At 30.4% G+C, this 15471-nt stretch overlaps 1 protein-coding gene across 2 annotated transcripts in view; it reads right to left on the bottom strand.

Annotated features, from left to right (window-relative positions):
* Nucleotides 1-6672: 6672 nt before the first annotated feature.
* Nucleotides 6673-15471, bottom strand: part of LOC149885205 (uncharacterized) — a 32574-nt gene continuing 23775 nt past the window's right edge. For both annotated transcript variants that reach the window (XM_090095171.1, XM_090095170.1), the window contains 14 exons: nucleotides 12689-12885; nucleotides 12466-12585; nucleotides 10879-11004; nucleotides 10624-10755; nucleotides 10278-10538; nucleotides 10043-10165; nucleotides 9757-9882; nucleotides 8699-8830; nucleotides 8477-8608; nucleotides 8142-8279; nucleotides 7840-8013; nucleotides 7587-7715; nucleotides 7232-7501; nucleotides 6673-6872 (listed from right to left, as the gene is read on the bottom strand). In XM_090095171.1, coding sequence (XP_089951297.1) covers nucleotides 6820-6872; nucleotides 7232-7501; nucleotides 7587-7715; nucleotides 7840-8013; nucleotides 8142-8279; nucleotides 8477-8608; nucleotides 8699-8830; nucleotides 9757-9882; nucleotides 10043-10165; nucleotides 10278-10538; nucleotides 10624-10755; nucleotides 10879-11004; nucleotides 12466-12585; nucleotides 12689-12885 — 2113 coding nt within the window. In that variant the 3' untranslated portion in view covers nucleotides 6673-6819. The remainder of the gene's footprint in view (nucleotides 6873-7231; nucleotides 7502-7586; nucleotides 7716-7839; nucleotides 8014-8141; nucleotides 8280-8476; nucleotides 8609-8698; nucleotides 8831-9756; nucleotides 9883-10042; nucleotides 10166-10277; nucleotides 10539-10623; nucleotides 10756-10878; nucleotides 11005-12465; nucleotides 12586-12688; nucleotides 12886-15471) is intronic.

The following is a 15471-nucleotide window of genomic DNA, read 5'->3' on the forward strand; positions in this document are numbered from 1 at the left end:
TAGAATTATTTTGTTTTTACCTCCCATTTTTAACTTTGGAAGAAAGTTTTTGGTTTTTTTCTAAAAATAAAAATCACTCAAAATTTTAACTTTATTTTTCAAAGAAATAATAACTTTTGCTTTAAATAATTCATATTTAAACAAATTATTTTGGAAAAAATTTAAAAAACAAAATATATTTTTTAATAAAATTAATAATTCATTTTCTCCTAACGTTTAAAATGGGAGATTGAACAAAATAATTCTAACTTCGCGATTTATTGATTTTTAAAAATTGTTTTCATATTTCATTAAACATAGCTTAATTTCAACTTTAACTTTTGCATATGAATCGCATTTGCAACAAGTTTCAAATTTAGCCAAATATTTCATAATATTGTAAAATCTATCCCCTGTTTTCGCGTAGTTTACTAAGTTGCAAAAATACAAAAAAAGATATATGTATTTTTATTCATGTTAATATTTTTAAACTTTCAGTGCAGTGTTCACTAGTTATCTAAACATAGCTGTTGTTACATCACTAATTTATAAATATGATCATCGCTGATTTTTATTACAGTTTGTAAAAGATGTTGCTGAAACGGACTTCAAATTTTTTTAAATCACAGTTCTATCTTAGGTTTCTGACTACATAATTTGTAAATATATATTTATATATTATCATAGATAATCTTCATTTAATATTTAATAAAAGATATAAGAGATATTTAAAGACAATTGTTCCAAATTACATTGTGGCAAATATAAGCTTTAGAACACTATTTTTGCAATTAATTGTGCTAGCAGAAAAGACCTCTAACTTGTATATTTTACTTTGGATAAAAGAGATTTGCTTGATTTCTTGGAAGAACAGTTGAAGGAAAGTTCAGTTCAAAAAACAGCTTGAACTTAGGCCCTGTTTATATGGAAAGCGGGCTGGCTCGGCAAACGAGTCAGCCCGTTGGCCGAGATCTCGACGTCATCCTTATTTCAACTTAATTTTATTTTACGTTTATATGAATAAACGAACTAGCCCGGATCGCTATCCGGGCTAGTTCGTTTATTCATATAAACGTAAAATAAAATTAAGTTGAAATAAATTTTGCCGAGCCAGCCCGCTTTCCATATAAACAGGCCCTAAACTTAATTTGAAAGGATGAAAATTTTAACGTATATGATCGACCGTTTAAACATGTATTAGCATTTCATATTGTTTTAGTTATATTTTAGCTTAAGTTTTAAAATAATAAAAAAATAACTTACTGTGATGTTAAATTGAGTTTATTTTTTTCTGAAACCCTTTAAATATAAAGAAAAAGGTCAATAATTATGGAAAGGTATTTGCTAAATATAATTTTTATTAATCATATGCGAAAAGAAACTGATATACTTGCTTATATTTTATTTCGGTCAGCTAGATTTCCATTAACACTTCACATTTTTCAAAATGAGGCTTTAACTAACAACGCTCCTGCTAATTTTAACCAGACTGATAGGTTTCACATTTTTATTTGCGCGCATAACAAGTCATTTTCTACCTCACATTAAAAAATTAAACCCTATTGTATTAAATTGAAATTCTAACAAAAACACGTCAATGAAAATCGCAAGGTACTAAATTTCTGTCTTTGTAAAACAGTAGAATTAAAATTAAAGTTTTGAAAACTCTTTGTTTTTATTTTAACGGTGGCAGAAAGTTTTTAACTCTGCGAGAAGAGATCTCATTTTCCCGACATAGAAAATCGTTAGGGCGAGAAAAAGCCAAAAGTTATTTTCAAGAACTAATTCTAAATATCATTTAATTAAATTTCTAAGATATATAGGAAATAGTTTTTCTTTTAATTTTATCTAACTAGAAAAAGAATACTCACGGGAAACCTTAAAACGTAAGAGACGCTTTTATTGAAAAGAAACCATGGATTTACATAGGAATGTGGTTGTTTTAAAAAGAAATGCGGCATTTTTAATCTAAAGATTTTTTCTCAAACTTGTCCGAAATAAATTTCTTTTAAGCTTTAGAAGGTTTGAAACTTTCCAAAAAAAATTTCAAAAATCGAATTTGCTCGCATTTTTGACCTTAACGCTTGATTTCCAGTTCTCTTTGAAATTAACTTTCTTAAATTACCGGTTTGAAATTTAGTGTTTTTACTTAATTTCTAACTGGTAGTTTTAAAATTTTGTTTGCTATTAAACTTTATATTACAAAATGAAAATATATAGTCGATTAACAGTTCATATTTTGAAAGAAAATGGTTCTGTTAGTTCGTAAGAAAAGACAAACTGTTGTCCGAGTTTTCTAACGATAAGAGCCATTAAGAGTTCTAATGGATTGAAAAGGAAAAACAGAAAAGCGCAACTGAAAGAGAAATAACGATACGGAGGTGGGAAGAAAAACAACGCTTGCTATAAAAGCACCAAATAGGAAGAAAAAATGTAAAGGAGCAAGTCAAGTCAACATCCTTTTCTTTTAAACAGACATTCAAACGTCAGACTCTTGCTACTAAAATCTTTCTATATATGCTAGCTTTAACAAAATCCGTTCAAAATAGAAAATTAGATATTAAATTTGGTTTTTGTGGAGTAAGGTACTCTACTTTAGAATCAAAACTTTTACCTTTAACGGATCAACGGACCTTCACATTTCTATCAGACCTTTCGAACTATTCTGATTCATCACTGTACAATGCTTCATTTCTAACTTATTGATTCTTTTGTGAAGTGAAAGACTTTTTTTCTCTGCTATGAAGCTCAGAATTATGATGCGAAGTTATTATGTTTGATTATATATAGTATATAACATTAAAAGTGCAATTTTACATACAACATAAGTATTCATACCTATTAATTTATTTAGCGGTGTTAGTCTATTTTTTTATTGTTTTTATTGGTATGTTATTCAATTTTTTTTTGTCTACACCGCAGAAGTAAAACTTAAAATATTTTAATAACTATTTCTTTTTTTTTATTTCAAAATTTTTCCAAAATACCTAAGATCTACGAAGTTAGTGTTGAGGTATGGTAAATAATTTTAATGATCCTGAAAAAGGCTTCGAGTATAGAAAAATTGCTGACAATTATAATTAAGCATGGGAATTTCGAAGTTCGAAATTCAATGATTTCGTAATTTCGGATGTTTCGATCTAAATTTCGGTCCGAAATGTATTCAAAATTGGATCGAAACTAATTTCGAGTCGAAATTTTTCCACAAGTTTTAGGTCGAAATAAATTTCGTATCGAAATTTATATTGAATTTCGAAAGACGAAATTTCGAATTTATCAGAAAAATAAATTTCGCGAATTTCGAAAGAACGAGACTGGCAGGTAAATCGAATTTCGCAATTTCGTGAATTTAGATAAAAACAAAAATCGAAATTTGAAACATACCGAATTTTCGCCTAAATTTCGTCAAATTTGGAACTAATTCGCCTATTTCGTCTTATCTCGTCAATTTTGATTTTATTTTGATACTTTCGAAATAATTTTGTTGATTTCGTGCAATAATTAATAAAACGTCGAAATTAATTTTATTACTTTTGGTAGATTAAATTTTTCATCAAATTTCAACCAGTGGGAGTATTAATTTCGCCTCATGAGTATTAATTTCGCCTCTTTTTTTTAATTTCGATAGGTTCGTTTTAATCTTGCTGGTTTCTTATTAATTTCGATAATTTTGATTTAATTTCGCTGGTTTTGTATTAAATTCGATTTGAATATAAATATTGACAATTTTAACTTAAAACTCATTATCATTTTGTTAACCAAAACTACTACTACTTCATCAAAAAGAAAGACAATGGATAAAAAAAAAATGAACAGATCTAAAACATTTGACACAAGTAAAGATGAAGGGAAAAGGAGCATCCTTGATGCTTTAGATGATGATGATTTTATTGATAATGATGATTTGATTTAAATTTGATTTGATTTAAACGTTTCTACTGCAAAAGAAATAATAAATTACAATTTATTTAATTTCATTTCATTTCAATTTATTTCATTTTATAATAAATTAAGGTGAAAATGGGGAAAATAACAAAATTAAATCGAAATATACGAAATTAGAACGAAATAAACGAAATTAAAACAAAATAAACGAAACTATTACTTCTTTTAATAATTTTGTATCTTGTAGGGGAAAATTTTGGGTTTTAAGGGGATTTCGCGAAATTAACAAAATTAACTGAACTAACGAAATAATTTCGACCTTCCAAAATTATATCGAAATCAACGAAATTAGATCAAAATTGTCGAATTTTACTTCAATATGCTGAGTTCTTTCTAATTTCGGTGATTTCGATTTCGAATACCGTCAATCCGAAAATGTGGGTAAAATTTCGCGAATTTCGAAAAACCGAAATTTTTAAACATTACAAATTCACGAATTTCGAAATCACGAAATTAAAACTTATGTTTAATTTCGTGTCAATTTCGTTACTTTCAATGACCCGAAATTATACGAAATTATTTCGCGAAATTAAACAATCCAAAAAATCGAAATTTCGTTCTCAATTTCGATCCGAAATTGAAACACGAATTTCGTTTCGTTTAATTTCGTCGATTTCGAAGGCCGAAATTCCCATGCTTAATTATAATAAAAGCAAGGCAACGCTACAATCAATAATAAAAAAAACGAAGTGTCTTCGTAGAGCGCAATGCGCTCTACGTAGCCATAAGCTGCTCAGAGCGCAATATTGTACACGCATGCGCAATTATTTTATTATAACAGTACGATTTATATTTCACAATAAAGCTGGTTAGATAGGCGGCTAGGGTAAAGGTTAGGGATAGGGATAGGGATAGGGATGGGGATAGGGTTAACATCAACAAGATTTAAAAAAATAAAAAATAAAAATTTTGCGCATGCGTAAAAAGTATTGCGCTCCGAGTAGCATATGGCTGGATAGAGCGCATTGCGCTTAAGTTGCAACGGCCTAAAAAAAATGTAAAAAGCTGAAAGTGTGCAAAATAAAGCACATTCAGGCAAATCCAACAAAAAAAAACATCTAGAGAAGATAAGTACGAGAAGTAAAGCGAGAGCCTGTTATATCTGCCAGAGTTGTTAAAGTAAAACTAAGCACGAACGTTTCTGAACGAACACTCTGTAGGGTTTTATGGATCCGGTGTCACAAAAAAACCTTTTATTTTGAGAAAAAGATAAAACAAAACCCCTTGCATTTGCAAAAAAGTACTTTTCAAAGCCACTAGATTTTTGGAAATTAGTTTTATGGTCTGATGAAAGTAAATTCGAACTAAAGAATTCCGAAAAAAGAAGAACGAATGGAAAAAAAAGGGAAACCTTTTGGAAAAAAAACTATGAAAGCAACCATCAAACACGGAGGTGATATTGTACTTGTTTGGGGCTGCTTCAGTTATAATGTAGTTCATGAATTGGTTCAATTGAAGAAAAATGAATAGGAACTGGATATGTAAATATTTTACGAAACAAACCCCTCTGTCAATAAATTTTTCCCTCTTTCAATTTTTCTTCCAACAAGACAACAATCCAAAACATACCAAGATTGCCAATGTATATTTCGAAGAAAATGAAAAAGAATTGTCGTATTAGCCTGCTCATAGTCCGGACATCAATCCAAATAAAAATCTGTGGTATTATTTGGATGACTAAGCTAATAGGGATAACGCAGTATCAACAAACGAAACTTCTTTTTAGCCCTGGGGGGGGGGGGGGGGGGGGGGGAGGGGCAGTTTGGCATAATATTCTTCGAAACTATTTACAAAACCTAATTGATAGTATTGCTCGTCGCTTGCAAGCAGCGATCAATGCCCAAGGACTTCATGCTAAATATTAACTAAAAGACAAAACTCGAATGTACTTAATAAAACTTTGAGAAGTATGAACACTTTTAACGCTTCCAAGTATCACAAATTTTAAAAATTTTCATTTTTTTTTTTCAAAAAAAGATTTAATTGTGCAAATATAATAGTTTATGGTAATAACAGTTGTTATAATAATTTTTTTTTTAGTTACTGTTAAAATTATTTAAATCAATTTGGTTTTTGTTTTATTGCTATAACATATTTTATAAAAGGGTATGAGTAATTTTGTCGCATTCTGTATTTTTTATTTCATTCTGTTAATACAAAACAACACGTTTATTCATTTTCAAGTAGTCGTGTTAGGTACAAATCTTGTTTTTATATGTAATAGTAATAATTTGATTTTAATAAAGTGTATATTTTTTAGAATAATTATTGTGTTCAATAATTTAAGTTGAAAATAAAACTTCTTTCATATGTTTGCTTATGTCGTCTATTCGATAAACTTTCACAGGATTTTTTCTAATATTTCTATTGTTAAATTTTGTCCAGTTTAAGGAAACAGGTAAACACTTTGTGTAGTCAAGATTTTGCGCAGTTTTACTTATTGCAGGTGTAATTTTGCTAACTATATGCATGCTTATCACAAAGTCATACTTGCCGTGTATATTTGTTGTCACCTGATTTTAGGTATTTTGTAAACTCTTTTGATAACCAAACACACGCAACTTGTTTATTTGTAGTTAACCTAACCACTAAAGTATAATTTAATAAGACTGAAGTCAAGATGGCTGTTGACAGTCTTGATCAAATGAAACGAAATAACAATAGAACAGATTCTCCTGATCAGATATAAGTGCTTGGCTTCAAATATGAAAAACGCACAGGAGAGAATAAAAAATAACATGCAGGGTAATTATTACTTCTAAAATTATATTTTAAGATTTACATGTAAATAGCACATACATCATAAGAGAAAGGTCAGACAAAAATTTAGCGTCATTTAAAAAATACAGCGTCATTTAAAAAAATTACAGATCATTTGGAGAAACGCATCGTTCACTAAAAACCAATGAACTTCCACGGAATGTAATTTGGATATATGTTGGCTGATTCTAAAAAATTCATACAAAGCATTTAATTGGAAAAAACCACTTAAATAACGGTATAAAACAATAAAAACGAAAATCTTTCAGCTAAAAATAAATATTATTCTTAAGAGAAAAACACATCTCCTTTTTGGAAAAATACACTACGAAAAAATGGAAGGATTTGGTAGAGCTTTGGTAACAACTACTAAAAGATAGAAAGAATGCAACTTACATATGGGGTGATAAGTAAAAGTAGAAAATCTGCAGATGCAAAATGTCAGGGGTTACATGACAGTTAAAAAGTGTTTTTAATTCATTTTTTTCTAAGAATGACCTGTTAACATTGCAGAAAAGTAATAGCAGATTTATTTTTAAATAATTACCAATATCAAGTGCACACTCGTGTCGTTTAAGAGACAACCGTGCTTGCAGTTTCATAAAAGCTGTCTTTATGCTGGTGTATATGACGAGCCTGGATTGAACGACATAATACTTTCGGAGCAAAGCGGTCTTCTTATTAACATAGGAGTTGCAATCGATTACTTTTCTAAGAGAAAACCTCATGTCCATCAATCCAACGATGACATTTTGCAACTGTTTAAGATTTTTGTTCAAGATTGGCACTGCATTAACACTTCCTTCGCAAGTAGAATCTGAAATAGTTCAAATACTGTTAAGTGCATTAAAAAATAAAAAAATAAACAGAGCATATCACAACTTTAATAAGCAGTAAAATACCTTTCGAATGCCAACCAATCCAAATTCTCAGATTCTGAAACCACGCATCAGTGTTATTTTCCAAAGTAATAGATGCATCACCCATATTTTCCCACAATTCACACTCAGTTGACTTTGAAATTTCCAATTCTAAGGGAAAAAAAAACAAAGTGTGTAAAAAATTTTCTTTACTTAAGTTGTATTACTGAAAGGAAATTTCTGATTTGTAAATTTAAAAAAAAAAAATAAGTAAAAATAAAAGTAAATGGATTACTGTTATCGCAATATTCAGAATTGCAAAGTTCTTCTCTTTCATAATCTCCTTCACAAGCATTAGGTCCAGACCGCTCACATCTTCTTGTAAACAAAATCTTTCCCTGTTTCCGATCAGTTTTACATAATTGAGTACATTGCCCCACCTGCTCCCATGAGGTCCAGAAACTATTTTCTAAATTATCATTACAGAAATGATAAGATTAGACCACATTGTAGAAAACTAAACTACACACAAATGTTTGATGAAGATTAATTAGAACTCAAGGAGATGTTAAAGACTGAAAAACTACATCAACTTACGATAGCAGTGCTGCAAAGTAGAAGAGGTTACGTTATCTCCGTAAAAACCATCATTGCACTCACACATGTAACTGCCATTTGTATTGATGCATTTGGAATTTAGAGGACAAACTTTTTCCATTTTGCACTCATCCACATCTGAAAATAAAAACATGCATATATTTACATATATTTTGCATATATTTGTATTACATGTGTATATAAGTACATATAACATATATGTAAATAATACTTATATATAAATATACAAAGTTATAACAACTTTCTTTAAAACTTTAAAAAAGCTTGACAATGTTATCTACTCAGTCAGAAACAAATCTTATTATTCAAAGTACCTTCACATTGACCTATATCATTTTTAGCATAACCAGCAGCGCATAAGCATTCAAAACCTGTTTCATTACCAATACATCTTTCACCAGACGGACATGTTGATATATTTGTATATGCAGCACATTCATTAATTGCTAATATAAAAATTAAATTACTTTATAAATAAAATTACTTCTATAAATAGTTTGTATTTAAAACTTATTTCTTTATTACCAACACTTTACCTATACAAACAGCTTCTATTCTTTGGTACCCTGGTTGACAAACGCACATAACTCCAGGGCCGATTTTATCTTTGCATAATTCATGAGGTTTAGTGCAAGGGTATGGTAATAAGGTTTTACATTCATCAATTTCTAAAGAAAAATAATACATATATATAGTCATCAATTGTCATTGAGATAGAGGCACTTTCTAATCCCAAGTCACTTTGCTCTTCGGTGACAGTCTTGCCTCCAGCCCCAGTGTGTGTCGTTGTCCCAGTTTGCGCGTTGTGCAGTCATACTTTATCCAAGATACTTCTGTACCTCACACCCTGCCGAGTTTTCTAAACAACATAGAGAGATCGTTCCCCTCTCTGATCATCAAAAAGAGCGAGTTCACAGATCTTCCGGTTAACAGAGAAGCTTCATTCTCTGCCAACTCCTTAAGCTCCCTATCCGACCAGAAAAACGTCTCACAGCGACTCATTACGCCTGACAGGGTGTTTTCTCTGATGATGCACTTGCAGTCCTGAGAAAGAGGCTTTTGAAGTTCCAGTTCACACAGAAGAACCGTCTTTTCGTTTCTTCTTTCTACCCCTTACAGTACCGCATGTGCAAATATACACTTTGCAAGCTATCATTTGCAAACGGGCATGCACCGCACTTGTAGGAGACCTTAACCATTGGACCTTAACCAACCGGAGGTAAATCATTCTCTCTATTACCTGCTGTTGCAACGGTCAAAAATGTCCATCAACACTGTTGGATTGTTAGCCAAACAACAACTTAAGATGGTTTTTGGGTAAGATTTTTATCCTCCTTAGCCTTAATTGCCTAAGTTACTAGTTGTGCCACAAAGAGGCTATTTAACATGGATTTACTGCAGTAAATCCATGGCAATAATTCCTCTCACAAAACCGTAGCTACTAAAACTGGTGTCATTGACCCCAGAATTGAGGAAAAGTTGCCCTTCCGTCAATCCTCCCAGGTTTCAGCTTTGCAACTTAACATAATCATAAGCATAATGTTTTTTCATTGAATGAAAATTCAATGAGTTGAAAAATTATCACAGTAATTACCTTCACAAAGCGAAAGATGATTCATGATGAAACCTTCTTTACACAAGCAATCAAATTGACCAGGGGTTACCATTGAGCAGTTAGAATTCATTGGACAAACAGATTTCAAAGAACATAGGTTAATCACTGTAAAGCAAAACAAATCCAATAATACAAACAGTAGCCAATTACAAGTATATAATTGCTTATAAACTTTAAAAATGGTATATATATTGTTGTGACATCCAAAAATTGACTGAAAAACAATGCATAACAAAATTTTGCAGGTAAAAAATGTGAAACTCACCTTCACAATTATGCGTACTTGTATTGAATTCAAATCCATTCATACAAATACATTCATACGAGCCTTCAGTATTTTTACAATGTGCATTCTCTCCTTTGCACCACTTTGAGCATTCATTGATATCTAAATATAATAACTTTTTATAAGAAAAGGTTTCAAAAAAGAAAAGTGGAAAGAAGCAGACTTTTTGAAATGAAACAATCCCTTCGCTATGAGATAATCCACTTCCACTAACCTATGCAGATGTTATTTGCAGATAAGTCCCAGCCAGAAGGACAAGAACAATTGTATGTTCGATTACTTTGAAGGACATTCTCATTCTGACAAATTCCTCTCACAGGATCGCAATTGTGCATTTTGGCCTCACATTCATCATAATCTTGACATATATCAGCAGCTGCATTATATAAAGAGCCTGTTGGACACTGACAATTAAATGTTCCATTGCTATTGATGCAGGTGGCATTTTTACAGTAGCTTTCACATTCATTTATATCTAAATGATTCACAAAAAATAATTATAAATACAATCCTTTTTTAAATCATGAAAAAATGAATTACCAATAGAGATAACAACCTACCCACACAACTCTTCTGATCATCGCCTAATTTCCATCCATAATTGCAGGAGCATTTGTAACCACCATCTGTGTTTATGCATTTGCTGTTCAACCAATTGCAGTTATGATTTCCTGATGCACAGTCATCAATATCTTAAGAAAAACAAAAAAAGACTTTAGAATAAGAATTTCAATAATTAGAAAAATTTGAGGTTGAGGGAGAAACTAATTGAAAAAAATTGAACGACTAATAAGCAACAAGAATAAACGTCTTACCTTCACAAGTTAACAAGTTACCAAAAGAAATGTATCCATTTTTACAAAAGCATTTTGCATAGGTGGAGTTGACTACTTGACATATTTGTTTTTTGTATGAAAAACATGAGAGAGCACCACATAGAGCTGATGAAATTAAAACAATATATTGATAAAAAAAAAACAAAAAAACACTATTGTGACAATATAATGCAGAAAGGGTTAAAACAAATGTTGTAACATTTTTATATTTTAAGCAAACACTCTTCTAGGCATTTAGATATCTTTATTTTTTTTTTTAAGTTGCATTTTCACAAATGCCTTTCAAATGACTTTGATCTAAATAAAGCTAAACTTCATAACTTTGCTTTTAATTGATTCTGAAAATTTCTCTTTAAATTTACAAAACTTGAAACATTTTAAAACAGTGCATGAACTCCGTTTAATGTTAAGAAAACCCAGAGAAATTTTTAAAAAAGGATTTTGTCTCAAAAGGTTCAGAAAAAATCACGCAAAAGTCTCCAGCTTTTTTTTCTTATCTTAAATTTTTTTTCCTATTTTAAGCATAAAGTTAAATTTTACGCATAGAAGTGCCCATTGCAAATTATTTGCTTCCCCAATTTGATGAAAACAGATTATTTGGTGGAAAAAACCTACCTTTTTTCATACAACCCATTTGTTGAGCTCATTTATAGTATTATAATAAGATTGAAAGTACTAGTCAGAATGACTAAGTGTCAAAACAGATAATAATAAAAAAAAAAACACCAGAACATGCCAATTGGGATAAAGCACTCCATTGAAGTGCTTCCAATATCTTTGTAATTGGCTTTGGAAAAAAAAAAGTTTAGCATTCTCAACTTGGTTTTCTTATTTTTACCCAATAAAAGTTTAATTGTGACAGATTCACTAGTTTCCATGGGCTCAAAAAAAAAACCACCATCTTTTGATCGCACTAAATACACAGCATGACATTAAAATCCAGATATGAAGCTATTATTGATTTTAACGTTGTTGGAACAAAGGAACCTCCATAATTAGCCATAATTAGTCCTTTCATTGACATTTTATTTTGAAGGTTCTCCTTTTACAGCAATAATAATACAGTAGCCTCTTGAATTCAGATTCGAGAGGTGTCAAATACCATGCCAAGCACCCAATATTCTGACTTTAAAATCTTTCCTATTTCTTTTAGCTGAGTGTTGATTGGTTGATGGAGTCTAATCTTAATGCTAGTTTTTTTTTTTTTTGAAAAGGATAATCATCTAGCCTTATTTTCCAATTCATCATCTTCTTACAGACTAAAATCAGACAAAGCTTTGCAAAAATTGCAACAAAAAACTGTTTTGCCAGCATATAATTCAAGATTTTCAATGCAATAATCAACTGATATTAAATATTTGAATATTGTTAAAAATGATTGAAAAGATTTTCACATCTATTAGTAGTCATAATGAAGCATCTTGAAATAATACTATTTACAACATTTACTTAAAAAAGACTTAAATATATATTCTAATTGAATGAAGCAGTAAACACTGGGTATCAAAACCTTGAAAATCTGATTTTAGAACAATAAGAAAATTATCAAAACAAAAACAAACTTACAACCAGGATCAACTGTAACTATAGGTGGATAGTAAGGTGAGCTCAAAATGCTACCATTATTAGTAACAGCTTGAAGAAATACAGTATAAGTCTCTCCTTCAGCCAGAGCAAAATTATCATCTTAAATAATGAAAGTAAATAAAATATCAATGAGTAGGTTATGACATACTAAAATCAAATTTGGTGTTAAAAAGAGAAAAAAAATACTGTGAATTATAGTTACAGATTTCTGCATCTCTGCGTTTGCGATTAGATATTGAATTTGATGCACCAATCTTGAATTTCTTATCTTTCGGAGTAACTCGACCAACTCGATAACAACCATCAACATGATTATCTATATCTTCATTAGTATATTGATATGGTGCTTTAGTAGGGCGGATTAAGTTAGAAAGTTTTTGAAGAATAACATAAATGAAGCTAAAAGAGATTATTTTAATCATTTTTAAAAATAACATTTTATTTTAACTCATACTAATTTACATTTATTTGTACTTTCTTTTAAAGTCTAAACCATAAGTTCAATTTCTGTCCTGCCTTAAGCAGGAGCAAAAGCTTACACTGAGAAACTCCTGCCCGAAAGATTTCCAATAGAAAAATAAAAGGTGGTAGCATTTTTAAAACTTTTTTTAAACAAGTTGCAAACTTTGCACAAGTTTCCAGTTTCAATAATAATAACAATACAAGCTGTATGTATCCTTATCTGTTACAGTTTTAAGGTTTTAATGATGTTTTGCATATAGCAGTTAGTTGAAACTTTAGGAAGGTATGTGAGTGTTCTGATTTAGATAACCATTTGTTTGCTTGAATAACTTACAATGCAGAATATAAAACTGATGAGTCTTTACTGATAAATATTATGCTTCACAAGTTAGTTTAACAGGTAAGTTAGTTTTGAATTTCCTTTGCTGGCTGTTTTTTTTTTTTTTCATTCGATTTATCATTAACTAAAAAAAAATTGCAAATGAGTTTGTCTGAAAAATTTTTTCTTTCTAACTTTTTACACAACTTTTTTACTTTAAAAAATTTTTACCCAAAATCTTTTGCCACCAATTTCATAGATGTTGTCATTAGCATCAAAAAAGTTCTTCATTTGTTAATAAGGTATTTGATCATCATAAATTGTAAATTAGCTTTTATGATTACTACTTCAGAAAGATAAAGCTTAAACTTCCAAATATTTAAAAACCATTTAAAATCCAATAATGGATTGAGGTTGGTTAGAGGATAACCTATCAATTTTTCAGATACGAGGCTTAGACTCCTGTGTATCAATTATAAAGGAAATAAAAACTGAAAATATTTGGTGAATTTTAATTTGCAATTCTTTGTTCACCATAGACCAAAAGTTTACTAACATTAAAATGAAATGCTGTAAAAGTGGTAAAAAATGTAAGGTTTTTCTATTTCAAAACATAGCTCAATACATAACTTAAATCCAGTCATACAGCTATTCACGAAAGTTTAAACGATTGCAGAATTTTTATCAAGTATGTTTGGTTTTTGTTTAATAAAGAAAAACTGTAAAATGATATCGACTTAATTTTTTTTATTTATTAAAGAAAAAGTAATTAGCTTTAAAATGAATATGAACATGTTATAAAAATTTTAATATTTAGTTAGAAAAAAGCCATTACAAAAAATCTTATAGGAAAAATAAGAAGCACAAAAGTTTAAACGAATTGCAACATTCGAACAAAAAATGAAAAAAAAAGCGAAATTAATATTTGAAGTGTCCTCCTTTGTTTTTATAGCAAAGATAAACTCGTTTATGAATTGATTCAACTAATTTCATGCACATCACTTGAGGTACCTTCAGCCAGTACTCATTCAAAAGTTGCTTTAAATGCTGAGTTGATTGAATTTCATGGTATGTCAGTTGATTGTCGATCCAAGACCAAATATTTTTGATTGGGTTGAGATCTGGTGATCTAGGGCACCAGGGCATCACATTGAACTTTTTTTTCAAAAAATATTCTTTGATTGAGTGTGCTGTATGAGCTGAAGCCCCACCTTGTTGAAAGATGAATTGCTTGCTTCTGCCATACAAGTGTCTGATTGATGGAACTAAACACATTTCCAATGTGTTCTTGTAGGTGTATTGATTAATTCGGCCTTCGCACAGCTCACAGAAGCCTATACCTTTGTGAGAAAAACATCCCCAGATGCCAACTGAACCTCTACCGCCTTGTCGACAATGTTGCAAAAACCTGTCTGAATATTTCTCAGTTGCAAATCTTTTGACATAGATTTTTCCCTTGCGGTTTACAACTTGAAAGTTAGCTTCATCACTCCAAATAACTTTTGCCCACTGTTCTACAGACCAGTCCAGCCTTTCTTTGGCCACACTCGTCGTTTACGTTTATCCATGATTGAAAGAATAGGTTTTTTAGCAGCTATGTAAGTTCCAATACCTTTGTCCGATAATATTTGTCTCACGAGCTCTCTGCTAACTTTTGGATTATTTTTTGACTCATTGAAGATTTGTGCTAGCTTTTTGTAGCTGAGTCTGGGGTTTTCTCTGCTCATTCTGAATATACCATTTTTGTCACGGTTGCTGAGTTTGGATGGTCTCCCAGTATGCGGCATGTCGGAGACGTCCTTGGTAAGTTCCCAGGTTTTGATGGTTTTCCTAACGCAATATTCAGAAATGTTAAGTATTTCGCCTATTTGAACGTTTGTGTGACTTTTTGTCCGCGCCATACCAATAACTTGCCATTTGATGTCACTAGAAACTGATTTTCAACCCATTTGCACGCAATTGAAATTCATTTGAAATTCACAATATTTTAAGTTGATTTTTAATGAATTAAAAGCTGCCTGATGATGTTGTGATGAATTTTTGATTGAAAAACTACTCAATTATTTGCTAATTAATTGATAAATTCGCTGCAAAAAAAAAAATCGCAGCGGATTTATCAATTAATTAGCAAATAATTGATCCTAAATAAAATTGTTTAAACTTTTGTGAAACCTCTTAATTTGTATCACCTACCTTTTAATGAA

Source organism: Hydra viridissima, unplaced genomic scaffold (assembly GCF_058129835.1).
Source record: "Hydra viridissima isolate aposymbiotic clone 2 unplaced genomic scaffold, HvirCarnegie_v1 scaffold_8, whole genome shotgun sequence".
NCBI lineage: Eukaryota > Metazoa > Cnidaria > Hydrozoa > Anthoathecata > Hydridae > Hydra > Hydra viridissima.